The sequence below is a fragment of the Heliangelus exortis genome, chromosome 30 (assembly GCF_036169615.1).
Source record: "Heliangelus exortis chromosome 30, bHelExo1.hap1, whole genome shotgun sequence".
Taxonomy (NCBI): domain Eukaryota; kingdom Metazoa; phylum Chordata; class Aves; order Apodiformes; family Trochilidae; genus Heliangelus; species Heliangelus exortis.
Window position 1 is genome coordinate 252,787 of NC_092451.1, and position 13,389 is coordinate 266,175.

The following is a 13,389-nucleotide window of genomic DNA, read 5'->3' on the forward strand; positions in this document are numbered from 1 at the left end:
TAGGGTCTGGGGGAAGGGGGGCAGGGGGATGGGGGGCAGGGGGATGGGGGCAGGGGGATGGGGGCAGGGGGATGGGGGCAGGGGGATGGGGGCAGGGGGATGGGGGCAGGGGTCTCTTACCCTGCTCCCTGACAGAGGCTCTGCTGCCCGGCCCTGAGCGCTCCACGATCAGCTGAGTGGTGAAGGCCATGAACTCCTGCACACTGTGACACAAAAGTGTCCCCTGGGGCCACCAACACCCCCACACACCACACACAAAAAGGACCCCCCCAGGCACAGCACCCCCAGAGCACTGCCCAAAGGGCTCCTGCACAACCGCCCCCTCATCCTCATCGTCCTCACCCCACAGCCAGGGAAAAAAGAGCCCAAAATTCCTCATCAAGCACAACCCAAAGCTCAGCACAAGCCCTGCAGACCCAGGGACACGAGGGGCAAATCCTCAGCTCCATGGGGAAAATCCCACCCCAGTCCCAGTCCCAGGGCCGCTCCCAGCAGCTCCTGCTCAGGACAAAAAACTCAAAGCTCCCTTGGGGGGTCCTGAGCAGCTTGGGATTTGTCTCTTCCAGGCCCCAAATCCCTCAAGGGTTTTGCTTGGGCAGCTCAGACCTCAGCTCCAAACTCTTCCATTTCCAGGAAAAAAAAAAACAAACCCCAAATGGTCCCAAAGGTTTCCTGAGACCCAACTGGAGCAGGAACTGAGGTTCTGAGCATCCCCCCTGCTCCAGGGCTCTGCAGCAATTCCAACATTTCCTGGAGGAATCACCCAGAGGAGGCTCCCTGCCCCTCCAGACCCCTCCCTGGGAGGCACAGCCACCCTCACCCCCCATCCCAGCAATTCCACACCCAAACCCAAACTGGAATTATTTGACCCTTAAATCCCCTGCTGAGCCCCACCCCCAGCTCAGGACAGAGCAAAGCAGAGAGGGGTGGGGTGGGGTCTGTCACTGTCCCCAAGCAGGGGACAAAGCCCAGCCCCAGCTGGGAAGTGGCTCTCACAGCAAAGTTGGGAATTTCCTTGGGATTTGGCCAAGCCCAGGGCTGTGTGGATGAAGCTCTGGGGGTTCTGGAGGGGTCACCCCCTCCCTGCCACAGAGCTGGCCCAGCTCCCCCCCCCAGAGGTGCTCCCTGACAGCACCCAATTTATTGGGGCCCTTTTCAGGGTGTTTGGGAACAGCTGCTGAGCTCTGCCTCAGAGAGGGAACCTGGACCACCCCCCCCTGGAATAACCTGAGAGGGGTCCTGGGGCTGGGAAAAGTTTAAAATGAGCCCAAAGGAGAGGAACCCCGGGGGTCCCAGCTGCCCCCCGTGGGTTCATCCCCCCAGAGGAGCCTGAGGGAGCAGAACAGGGAAAAAAAAAACCCCAAAAGCCTCTCCAGCCCAACCCCAGAGGGGATCCCCTGCAGCTCCCCCCGGGGAATCCACCCCCCCAGCCCCTCCAGACCCCCCCCAAACCTGGATCTCTGGAAGAAGCTGAAGCTGGAGACATCGTAGGCAGCTTTGAGCAAATGGACCTTGGGGTCCCCCTTGTAGAGGAGGCTGAGGCTGTAGAGCCTCATGGCGGGGCTGGGGCTGCCCTGGGGGAGGGGCAGGGGCCGTGAGTGGGGGGCAGGCGGGGGGAGCCCCCCGGGCCCGGAGCTGTTACCATCCACTCACCCCCGGACCCCCACCCCGACCCCAGCAATGATCCCCCGCCCGCCATGAGCCCAGCCCCCCCAGTACAACCCAGTTAACTCAGTCTCACCCCAGTAAAACCAGTCCCACCGCCCCGCGAGCCTCAATTACCCCAGCCCCACCCAGCTCTGACCCAGCTCCATCGCCCAGTACAACCCAGTATAGCCCAGTATAGCTGAGCCTCCCCCAGTATGAGCCCTCTAACCCCCCCATGTCCCCAGTATAACCCCACACAGTCCCCCCCCCCCCCTTCCAGTACAGCCCACCCCCCTCCCCCCCCCAAACCCAGCTCCCCCCGTGGAACCGCCCCGCCCCAACACAAACCCACCCGGCCCCGGCCCCGGCCCCGGCCCCGGCCCCGGCCCCGGCCCCGGCCCCGGCCCCGGCCCCGGCCCCACCCAGTCCGGCCCAGTCCGGGCCCCTCGCCCGCCGGTACCGGTAGCGCTGATCGGAGCCTCTGGCTCTGGCAGACCCGGAAGCAGAACCCGGACCGACCGGAAGTGACACCTGCCTCGAGCGGCTGCCACGGGGCCCGGAGCGCAGTACGCATGCGTTCGACTCCGCCCCGCCCCCTTCGGCCTCGTGACCAATCAGCGCCTGCCTTTCCCTCCGGCCGTGCCCGCCCCCCCCGAGCGACCAATCAGCGCCGCGATTGCGTCACCGGGGCGGGGCTTGTTCTCCGGGCTGCCGCCTGGGGGCGCCCTGTCCCAGCGGCCTTTGCGCGGGGGGAGGGGCGAGCGGTGGGGGCGGAGCTCAGGGGGCGGGGCCCGGGGCCCGGGGAGGTCCCGGGTGGGGGGGAGGGATCGAGGTCCTCCCGTGTCCCGGGGACCCTCGGTGGGGCAGAGACCCCAAAGCGGGGGGGCCGCTGCTCACGGGGTGAGGATCCTCCGTGGGGTGAGGGGCTCTCCGTGGGGCGGTGCAGTTTCCCCCGCCGTGGGGCTGTTCTGCTCACGGGTGGGGCCGCCCCGGGGGTCCGAGACCCCTCCGTGAGGCTGCCCCCTGCCCCCTGCCCCAGGGTGGGGCCCAGGCTCTGGTTGCTCTCTCAAGAGCTGAGGACCCTCCCGTGGGTCTGGGCCCCCTCGGTTACCCGAACCTCCGTGGCTGGGGGTGCCCGAGCCCCCCGTGTCCCCTGGCACCGTGGGGACGAGGTTCCGTGGGGTGGCTCTGTCCGCCCCCAGGCCCCGCTGTGTCCCCCTCCCCCCGCCATCCCCTGGGACACAGCCGGGTCCTCGAGGGGACACGTGAAGGTTTTGGGGAGCGCCCACGGGTCCCCCAGCCCCCCCGCGTCCCCCCGTGGGGGATCTCTCCCGCCGTGCCCTTTCCGGGGCTTTTCCCCGTCCCCCTTCGCGCCCAGCCTCAGGGGTGGCCATGTCACCTTTGTCACCGAGCCGCCGGCCCCTCGGTCTCTTGGCAGCGGGCGGCGTTGCTAAGTCCTCGCGTGGAGTGCTTGGCCACCCCGGCCAGGCCACCGAGCCGTTGCTATGGCAACCGCAGCGGGGGACACGGGTGGCCCGGGCGGGGGTGGCTTCCAGCGACAGGGCCGGCAGCCCCAGGCCAAACCTCGCTGTCACCCCACGACACCCCTGAGAGCCGCGGGGACCCCCCCAGGGTGGGACGGGGACGGGGACAGGGAGAGGGACAGGGGACCCCCCCCCCACCCCGAATGAGCAGAGCGTGACCCAGGAGCGACCCCCCCCCTTGAGCCGGGATGTGGGGTGAGGCGGCCGGGACCAGCGGGGTGCGGGACCCCTCTGCGTGACACGGAGCAGGAACTCGCGGGGACCCCCCCTCGGCGGGCGTCGGATGAGCTCAAAGCGGTGAAAGGGGGAGCAGAGCCCGGGGGGGCCGGGACGGAGCTGGGCAGTGACAGCCCGGGACAGGCAGCACCCCCAGAGCCCCGGGGGGGGCACGGCCCAGCCCCCCACCACGGCCCCCATGCTGGATCCCCGAGCCAGGATGGAGAGCCACAGGAAGGAGAAGGTGAGGGCTGGGGACAGGAGCTCTGGGGGGAAGGGGGACACCGGCTCTGGGGACAAAGCCCCCCGGGCAGGTGTCATCCCCCGGGGCTCCAGGTGGTCCCCAAGGTCGCCTGGGCTGGGGCTGCTGGAGGGGGCTGGGGCCCAGGGCTCTGCTTTGTGCTGTGTCGGGTGGCCCCTGTCCCCATGTCCCTGTGTTTCTATGTCCCCATGTCCCTGTGTCCCCATGTCTCCATGTCCCCATGTCTCCATGTCCCCGTGTCCCCATGTCCCCGTGTCCCCATGTCTCCATGTCCCCATGTCTCCATGTCCCCGTGTCCCCATGTCCCCGTGTCCCTGTCTCCCCATGTCTCCATGCCCCCATGTCCCCGTCTCCCCATGTCTCCATGCCCCCATGTCCCCATGCCCCCATGTCCCCATGTCCCCATGTCCCCGTGTCCCCATGTCCCCATGTCCCCGTGTCCCTGTGTCCCCATGTCCCCCTGTCCCCATGTCCCCGTGTCCCCATGTCCCCATGTCCCCGTGTCCCTGTGTCCCCATGTCCCCATGTCCCCGTGTCCCCATGTCCCCATGTCCCCGTGTCCCTGTGTCCCCATGTCCCCGTCCCCACATGGCTACCAAGGACACAGAGCCAGGGGTGTCCCCATGTCCACACCTCCTGAGGTGTCCCTGGCATGGTGGTGGCTGCTGTCCCTTGGATAAGATGGGGCCTGTCACCTCCTCCTGGTTGTCACCATTGTCACTGACACACCTTGGGGACACGGCGGCTGTGGGGGGCTGCTCCTGTCCTCCCCCCCCCCGGGTGTATGGGGCCCGTGGCGACATGGGGAGGCACAACCCCACCCCAGGCTGGAACATCCTGGGGACACTGGGGACAGATGGGCAGTGCCATGGCTGGGGACAGGGGGCTGGGGGTGGCAGCTGGGGGTGGGATGGGCTGGGACAAACAGTGTCCTGGGACACCAAGGGATGGGATTGTCACCAGATCCTGCAGGGAAGAGGCACCTGGGGCCTGGAATGGAAAGAATATCTGCAAAAAAACCCTGCAGCCCCCCCCAGTGCCCCCCTCAGAGCCACCCTGGGTCAGGGACCCCCCAGCTGGGGCACATTTGTCACTGGGGTGCTGAGCAGTGCCACGGCGGGGCTGTGCTGAGCCCCCTCCTCCATCCCCTCCATCCAGACCCTCCCATCCCAACTCGGATTTTCCTGGCACAGTTTTTCCAGCCTGATGCTCTCGGGGTCACGGCATGAGGTGGGGTGTGACCCCCATGGTGACATTCCCCAAATCTCATTCCGTGGCACCTCGAGGTGCAGGGAGCCCATGGGCTGTGGCACCGGGATGGACTGGGGGTACTGGGACCCCCTGGGGGGGGCTGAGCCCCTCTGGCTCTATGGCCCAAAGAGAGTTTGGGGCTGAGCCCCGTTTTGGGGGGGTGATAAGGGGGGGCGCAGCTGTGGCTCCGGGTACTTTTCCCAACACCCCCAACACCCCCAATCCTCGGGGTCAGCAGTGACCCCCAGGAAAACTCCGATGAGGGTCAGGAGGGCTCCAAGGACACAGCACAGCGGGAAGGGCTCCTGACAGCCCTGGCTCCATCAGCTGAAAGACCCCAGACCCAGAGTCCCCCCCAACCCCCAACCCCAGCCCCAACCCACCCGCCCCCACCCCAGACCCAACCCCCAGACCCAAACCCAACTCCCAACCCCCAGACTCCAGACCCAAACCCCACTGCAACCCCAACCCCCATCCCCACCCCTGCCCTTCATCCCCACCCCTAGAGCCCAGACTCAAACCCCACCTCACCCCCCACTCCTCACCCTCCCCAGTCTGGGTAATGACAGCTGCAGAAGGGCCATGGAGCCAACCCGAATCTTCCCAATAATCCTACAGAGACCCTGGAGCTGTGGGAAATGGCCCCGTGGCTGCCAGGGGATGCAGGAGAGGGCGGCTGCTGTCACCAGAATGCCCCCAGTGCCACCTCCCCTGAGGCCCCATGGCAGTGCCCAAAGCTCCTGGGTGGGATGGGGCATCCTGGGATGGTGACATGAGTGGTGCCAGGGGGATGGGACCAGCAGTGCCAACACTGGGACACTGTGCCAGGAGGGCCTTGGGGATTCAGGGATTTGGGGATTCAGGGACTTGAGGATTCAGAGGTTTTGGGATTCAGGAATTTTTGGGATTCAGGAATTTTTGGGGTTGGGAATTTGGGAATTGAGGAGTTTGGGAATTTAGATATTCAGGGATTTGGGAATTCAGCTATTTGGGGATTCAGCGGGTTCACCGTTGGAATAGCAGAGGTGGGATGAGGTGGTTCAGGGTCTGTATCCTGAAGAGGAAAACAGGAATGAGCCTGTGGATCAGTGAGTGGGGTTCCCCCCCTGGATGCCCCATCCCCAGCTGATGCCATCCTTCCCGCTGCAGGTGGAGCAGATCCTGTCGGAATTCCGGCTGAAGGAGGAGGACCTGAAGAAGGTGATGTACCGGATGCAGAAGGAGATGGACCGAGGTCTAAAGCTGGAGACACACGAGGAAGCCTCAGTCAAAATGCTGCCCACCTACGTCCGCTCCACGCCCGAGGGCTCCGGTATGGATCCGCTGGGATGGAGGCGACAATCCCGGGATGTTCCCCACATCCCCCCCGGAGCTGCTCACCCCCTGTCTGTGTCCCCTGGGCCTTGCAGAGGTGGGAGATTTCCTGTCGCTGGACCTGGGTGGCACCAACTTCCGAGTGATGCTGGTGAAGGTGGGCGAGGGGGAGGAGGGGCAGTGGAAGGTGAAGACAAAGCACCAGATGTACTCCATCCCCGAGGATGCCATGACGGGGACGGCCGAGATGGTGAGGGGGGCACGGGATGTCCCCTCCCCTGTAGTCCCTGTCACCTGGAGGTGGGGGATGCGGGGGGCCGGGGGTGGTGGTGAGGGTTTGGGTGACCCGTGGTGGGGGTGGTGGCCAAAGGAGGGTGGCTCAGCCTCCTCTCTTCCAGCTCTTCGATTACATCTCGGAGTGCATCTCAGATTTCCTGGACAAGCACCAGATGAAACACAAAAAGCTGCCCCTGGGCTTCACCTTCTCCTTCCCCGTGCGGCATGAGGACATCGACAAGGTAAGGGGGTCCCCAGACCCACCTGAGGGGTCCCCAGACCCAGCTACACCCACAACCCCGTTTGTATCTTCTCCTGGCTCCAGGGCATCCTCCTCAACTGGACCAAGGGCTTCAAAGCCTCTGGAGCAGAAGGGAACAACGTGGTGGGACTCCTGAGAGATGCCATCAAACGGCGAGGGGTGAGGTGGTGACCCTGGTACCATCGTGGGGGGGACACCCCGGAGACAGGGACACCCTGGAGACAGGGCCACCCTGGAGACAGGGCCACCACAGCCCCCATGTCTCAGGGAAGGGTCATTCCCTGCGTGTGCACATCCCTGTGCACAATATGTGTGTGTATCCCCCCCCGACCAAACCCACCTGCTCCAGGACCCCCAGCAAGACCCTCATGGTCTTTGTCCCCTCCCCAGGACTTTGAAATGGACGTGGTGGCAATGGTGAACGACACGGTGGCCACAATGATCTCCTGCTACTACGAAGATCACCGGTGCGAGGTTGGGATGATTGTGGGTAAGATGTCCCCTTACTGCAGGAACACGTGGCCAGAGAGGGTGGACCCTGCCCACCACCTTGGAACCCCCCTCCAGTGGGGCTAGTCCTCTGGGGGACACAGCCAGGACAGGGGGTGGCAGCTGCAGAGGCCATGTCCCTGTCTGAGTGGTCACCTGCTGGAGGTGGCTGGTGCCATGTCACCGTTGGGTGGTCACCCACTGGAGGTGGATTCCAGGAACCCCACGGGGTGGATTTGGACTCAACGGGTTCTGTCACCCCCCCCAGGGAAGCAGGCCCCCCCAGTCGTCAGAGCCCCACATGCCACCTCCAGTGCCATCACCCCCACTGCCACCAGGGCTCCCCACCCTGGCTCTGCCATCCCTTGGACAGGAAAAAAAACTCTCCTGAGGGGTCAGCTCCTCCAGAGCCCTGGGACCCTGTGGCAGCCATCCCTGACATCCAGCAGGGACAATCAGCTGTCCCCAAAACCCAACAGGGACAATTTGCCATCCCTGACACCCCCTAGGAGGGACAGTCAGCTGGCTGGGGCTGCCACCAAGGGCTGAGTGTCCCTGTCCTGATGGGGATGGGGCCATCCAGGGTGGTTGGGTGTCCCGTGTTCCCCCCATAGTGCCATCCCCAGTCCCTGGGGTCCTATTTCTGGTCCCCACACTGCCATTCAGGTCCTATCCCTAATCCCTGCAGTGCCATCCCCAGTTCCCACAGTGCCAGCCCCCGTCCCTGTTGTCCCATCCTTTGTCCCATGGTCCCATCCCTGGTCCACTCAGTGCCACCCCAAGTTCCCAAGGTGTCATCTCTGCTCTCCTTGATCCCATCCGCCGTTCCCACGGTCCCATCCACGGTCCCCACCGTGCCACCCCCAGTCTCAGTGGTGCCACCCCCGGTCCCCTGCAGGGACAGGGTGCAACGCCTGCTACATGGAGGAGATGCAGAACGTGGAGTTGGTGGAGGGGGACGAGGGTCGGATGTGCGTGAACACGGAGTGGGGGGCGTTTGGTGCCTCGGGGGAGTTGGACGAGTTCCTGCTGGAATACGACCGCGTGGTGGACGAGACCTCACTTAACCCCGGTCAGCAACTGTAAGGAATAGGACAGAGCCAGTTCCTCTGGGTGTTCCCCGCTGTCACCTCATCCCCCCCCCCCTCCTCCTGAGCCCGGAGGGACCCATCACACGCACCCCCAGACCCGGGGGGGGGAGGATCCTTCACCCCCGTGCCCAGCGATGCATCCAGCCAGGGTGGGAGGAAGGAAAAACTGGGGTGCTACGGGGTGTGACCCCCCCAAATCCTGCCCCTGACACCCCCCTCCTGCTCTGTGTGTGTCCCCCCTCCCCAGCTATGAGAAGATCATCGGGGGGAAGTACATGGGGGAGATCGTGCGGTTGGTGCTGCTGCGCTTGGTGGATGAGGATTTGCTGTTCAACGGCTCCGCCTCCGAGAAGCTGAAAACCCGCGGGAGCTTCGAGACCCGATTTGTGTCACAGATTGAGAGGTGGGGGGGGTGGCACCCCAAAACCGGCCCGGCACCCTGTGGGGGGACAGGAGCATGGGGGGGGTCTATCCCGGCACCCCCGAACTCACCTGACGTCAATGGGGGGACAGGAGCACTGGGGGGCTGTCCCAGCACCCCACAGAAGGCTGTGCCACGTGGGGGTTCTCGTGTGCTGTCACTCCACACCAACCTGCTCTGATTGTCCCAGATCAGGATCCGTTGTCCCCTCACCTCCCACCGGCCCCCTACAAGTGTCCCATCTCCAGGTCCCTTGTTCTGTCACCCCACACCACCCCCTGATACTGCCCCACATCGGGGTCCCTGTGGACCCAGCACCCCCCAGCAGCCCCACAGAGGGTCCCCGCAGGTGCCCCCCCCCGTCCCCTGACCAGTGCCACCCCCACTTCCCCCTTGCAGTGACTCCGGTGACCGCAAGCAGATCTACAACATCCTGACGGGCTTTGAGCTCCTGCCCTCGGGCACAGACTGTGACATCGTCCGCATGGTGTGCGAGAGCGTCTCCACCCGAGCGGCTCAGATGTGCTCGGCAGGGCTGGCGGGGGTCATCAACCGCATGCGGGAGAGCCGCAGCCAGGACACCCTCAAAATCACCGTGGGGGTCGATGGCTCCGTCTACAAACTGCACCCCAGGTCAGCAGTGACACCAGAGTGTCCCCTCCTCATCCTGCACCCGGGGCTTGGACAGCAGGGGCTGAGGATGAGCCAGCGTGTGCCCAGGTGGCCAAGAAGGCCACCAGCATCCTGGCTGGGATCAGCACTGGGACGGCCACCAGGAGCAGGGCAGGGATCATTTCCCTGTGCTGGGCACTGCTGAGGCTGCACCTCCAATCCTGGGCTCAGTTTTGGGTCAGAAAAGAGACATTGAGGGGCTGGGGGTGTCCAGAGAAGGGCAAGGGAGCTGGGGAAGGGTGTGGAGCAGAAGGAGAAGGGTCTGGAGAAGTTGTGAGGAGCAGCTGAGGGCCCTGGGGTGTTGATCCTGGAGCAGAGGAGGCTGAGGGGAGACCTTGTGGCTCTCTGCAACCCCCTGAGAGGAGGTTGGAGCCAGGGGGGGTCGGGCTCTGCTCCCAAGGAACAAGGGATGGGCCAAGAGGAACTTTTGGCACTACTCAAGTGGTGCCAGGGAGGTTTAGGTTGGAGCTGGAGAAGAATTTCTCCCTGGAAAGGGTTGTCAGGGCCTGGCCCAGGCTGCCCAGGGCAGGGCTGGAGTCCCCATCATCCCTGGAGGGGTTTCAGAGCCCTGGAGATGTGGGGATGAGGGACGTGGGGTGGGGGGGCCTGGGCAGTGCTGGGGGGAGGGTTGGGTGGGAGAATCTCCAAGGAGTTTTCCAACGAAAATTTTGGTGATAAGGGGGAGTGGTTTCAAGCTGAGACTGAGATTTTAGGAAGAAATTGTTTGGGGTGAGGGTGCTGAGCCCCAGGTTGCCCCCAGAAGCTGTGGCTGCCCCATCCCTGGCAGTGTTGAAGGTTGGATGGGGCTTGGAGCCCCCTGGGCTGGGGGAGGGTCCCTGCCCATGGCAGGGGTGGCACTGGGGGAGCTTTGAGGTCTCTTTCAACCTTCCAATGGTAATTCCACAATTCCATGGTCCCTTCCCCCTCCTCCCCTGCCCCCCCAAGCCCTCACCCCCATTTCTCCCCTTTTCCCCCAGTTTCAAGGACCGGTTCCACGCCACGGTGCGGCAGCTGACCCCTGGCTGTGACATCACCTTCATCCAGTCTGAGGAAGGCAGCGGGCGCGGAGCCGCCCTCATCTCCGCCGTGGCCTGCAAGATGGCGTGCATGATGGGGCAGTGAGCACGGACCCCGGGGCAGGAGAAGGAGGAGGATGGTGGGGGGCGGGAGGATGAGGATCCCACTCGGAGCTTGGACACGGGACGGGATCTGCCCCAATAAATGGGGTTTGTGTGGACACCTCCTCCGGCACCGCTGCAGCCAGAGCTCCTCAGAGACCCAAAACCCCCTTGGGGGTTGCCCCACACTTGGGGGGCACCTGAGGGTCTCCCCTCCTCTCCCCGCCTGCCGTGTTCCCCACCTGGGGGGCTCCCGGGGGAGATTGGGAGCTGCTTGGGGGGCACTTGGAGGTCAGGGGGGGCTGAGTCCTACCCTGAGCCCCTGTGATGAGTGCTATGGGGCACCAATTGTCCCCACAGACACCGCTGCCCCCCCGCCCCCCCCCCAATGCTGACCCCTCCCCAGAAAAGGGGGCACAGACCCCACCAGGGGCTGCACCCCAAAACCCAGCGAGTCCCAGCCCACCCAGCCAGGGGGTGCAGAGGTGACCCCCCCAGGAACAGTGTCACCCACCAGCTAAGCCTGGCTTGGCTTCTGTCCCCAGGTCTGGCCTGGCCACACCCTGGCTGAGCTCGGGGTGACTAGGGGGACATAGAAATAGGGGTGTCCCCAGGGACCCCCAGCCCGGGGCTGCATCTGGGGTGGTGACTGCAGCTGGGACCCCCCAGGAGCTGGGGAGGGGACATCCCCACAGGGTGTTGGGGTCCCTCTGGGGGTCTGGGGTCCTCCTGGGACACCCCAGGATGTTGGGGTGCTTAGGGGGGTCTGAGGCATCCCAGGAGTTTGTGTCCCCCCGAGGCTCTGGGGAGGGGTCTCAGGGTCCTGCTGGGGGTTGGGGGTCCCTCTGGGGGTGCAGAGGACCCCAGGGTCTTGGAGTTGCCCTTGAGTTGGGGGGCACCCCCGGGTGCGGGGTGCTCCTGAGGCACTCGAGTTGTTGGAGACTGTCTGGGGGTGGTGCCTCAAGGGGTTGGGGTCCCCTTGGGGGTCTGGGGGCACCCCGGGGGCTGGGACCCCCCCAGGGGCTGTTGGTGCCACCCAGGGGGAGTTGGGGGGGCAGTGCCCCACATCTTGGGGCACCCCTGGGCTTCTGCACTCTGATTGGCTGTCTGGGGGGAGATCCCTGAGCTCTGATTGGCTACCTGGGTGGTGACGGCTGTACTCTGATTGGTTGGAGCCACCATCCCACGGGATTCCCTGTACTCTGATTGGCTGAGGGAACACAAAGGGATTCCCGGCACTGCGACTGGGGAAGAGCTGGAGAGGGATCAGGAGTGGGGAAAGGGACAGGGACAGGGATGGGACAGGGGTGACAGAACGTGCGGGTGGGAAGGGACCTGCAGAGCTCATCAGCTCCAAGCAGGACCCAAGGGTGACCTGGGGGATGACACGGGAAGATGTCCAGCTGGGTCTGGAAAGTCCCCAGGGAGGGACATTCCCTGGGCCCACACAGGACCCAATTCCTGCTGTGTCCATCCCATCCCATCCCGGGACACAGAACCCTCCTCTGGACCATCCCCCCCATGCTCTGGAACATTCTGACCCCTCCTGGGCTCCCTCCTCAGCTGTCCCCATCCCTGTGTGGTGTCCCCAGGGACAGCAGGGGGGGCAGAACCCCCCCAGAATTTTGGGGAATTCTCCTCTTGTCCCCCCTGGGGCCATCGCTGTCCCCTGAGAGCTTTGTCCCAGGTCCTACTCCATGGAGCTGCATTCCAGCAGGGATGGGACATGGAGGGGGGCAGGGGTGGCACTGAGTCAGGGCTGTGACAATGAGGGTGCCAACCTGGGGACAATGACACCGACCCCGAGCATGGAGCAGCGATGGGGCCAAGGGTGGGGACAGTGACAGTGACAGTTCTGAGCGTGGGGACAGAGTTGGTGCCAGGCGTGTGGGAGGTGACAGCACCAAGCGAGGGGACACCTGGGATGTGAGGTGGCTCCCCCAGCAATAAAATGGTCCCCACCATGACCCCTGCCCACCCCATCCCCACATGAGGGGAGAAAAGACGACCCTCGGGGGCCACGGGTGGCCGGGACACCCGGCTCTGCCTGCCATGGGGGGCGTGGGGAGGGGGACACAGCCAGGTCCCCACGTGTCCCCACAGACCCTCTCCCCACGGTCCCCACGTGCTCGCCCCATCCCCGTGACCCTGAGCCCCATGTCCCACACGGGCACTGTCCCCAGGATCTCCATGTGTCACCCATGGTCCCCAACACCAAGACCCCAGACCACAGTCCCCAAGTGTCCCCCACCCTCCCCGCATGGTGGTGGCACCTCGAGGGGACCCATCCCACCCCCACTGTGTGCTTGTCCCTCACACCCCTGCCCATGTCCCCTCACTCCTGCCCATGTCCCCTGTCCCCCCACCCCTCACCCCGTGTCCCCCCTCCTGGCCCCGGGTCCCTCCCGCGCCCTGCGGCTCCCGCTCCCCGCCTCGCTCCAGGTGGTTGCCATGGCGACCCGACGTCCTTACGTCACTTCCGCCTCTCGGCTACGCTACTTCCGGGTTGGAGGCGTTGGCGCCTTTTCCAACCTCCCCCCGCCACCCCATGGCGGGGCCGTGCTGAGGGGTGACTTCCCCCGAGCTCTGACCCCGTACGTGAGGGAGGGGAGGGGGGCGGCGGCGGCGGCTCCTCTGGGGGGTCCTGAGTGACCGGGAGAGGGGGTCTGGGGGTTTCGGGAAGGTCTGAGGGGTCCTGGCGGGCCCATGGAAGGGCCGGGGGGGGCGGCTGAGGGGGCTGGGGGGGGTCTGAAGGGCGTTGGGGGAGCTGTGGGGGGGGGGCTGGGAGGTGGAGGTGTCCAGGGGGGCCATGAGGGGATCTGGGGG

At 65.3% G+C, this 13,389-nt stretch overlaps 1 protein-coding gene across 3 annotated transcripts; it reads left to right on the forward strand.

Annotated features, from left to right (window-relative positions):
- Positions 1–3,323: 3,323 nt before the first annotated feature.
- On the forward strand, positions 3,324–10,682 carry GCK (glucokinase). 3 transcript variants are annotated; one of them, XM_071729040.1, is made up of 10 exons: positions 3,324–3,651; positions 6,070–6,232; positions 6,330–6,484; positions 6,633–6,752; positions 6,836–6,931; positions 7,163–7,262; positions 8,160–8,343; positions 8,600–8,755; positions 9,173–9,406; positions 10,423–10,682. In XM_071729040.1, exons 1-10 carry the CDS (start codon positions 3,607–3,609, stop codon positions 10,565–10,567), a joined length of 1,398 nt encoding a protein of 465 aa, XP_071585141.1. In that variant the 5' UTR covers positions 3,324–3,606; the 3' UTR covers positions 10,568–10,682. The 3 variants fall into 3 exon arrangements, with proteins under 3 accessions (XP_071585141.1, XP_071585142.1, XP_071585144.1); XM_071729041.1 differs by lacking the exons at positions 3,324–3,651; positions 6,070–6,232; positions 6,330–6,484; positions 6,633–6,752; positions 6,836–6,931 and having other exon boundaries at positions 7,173–7,246; XM_071729043.1 differs by lacking the exons at positions 3,324–3,651; positions 6,070–6,232; positions 6,330–6,484; ... (1 more) ...; positions 6,836–6,931; positions 7,163–7,262 and having other exon boundaries at positions 8,219–8,333.
- Positions 10,683–13,389: the final 2,707 nt, after the last annotated feature.

Excerpts from the sequence above, each read along its gene's own strand:
- GCK (XM_071729040.1), top strand. The coding sequence starts at position 3,607 with ATGCTGGATCCCCGAGCCAGGATGGAGAGCCACAGGAAGGAGAAG. Across the intron at positions 6,233-6,329 it reads CTCCACGCCCGAGGGCTCCG|AGGTGGGAGATTTCCTGTCG; the intron begins GTATGGATCCGC and ends TGGGCCTTGCAG. Across the intron at positions 6,932-7,162 it reads ATGCCATCAAACGGCGAGGG|GACTTTGAAATGGACGTGGT; the intron begins GTGAGGTGGTGA and ends TCCCCTCCCCAG.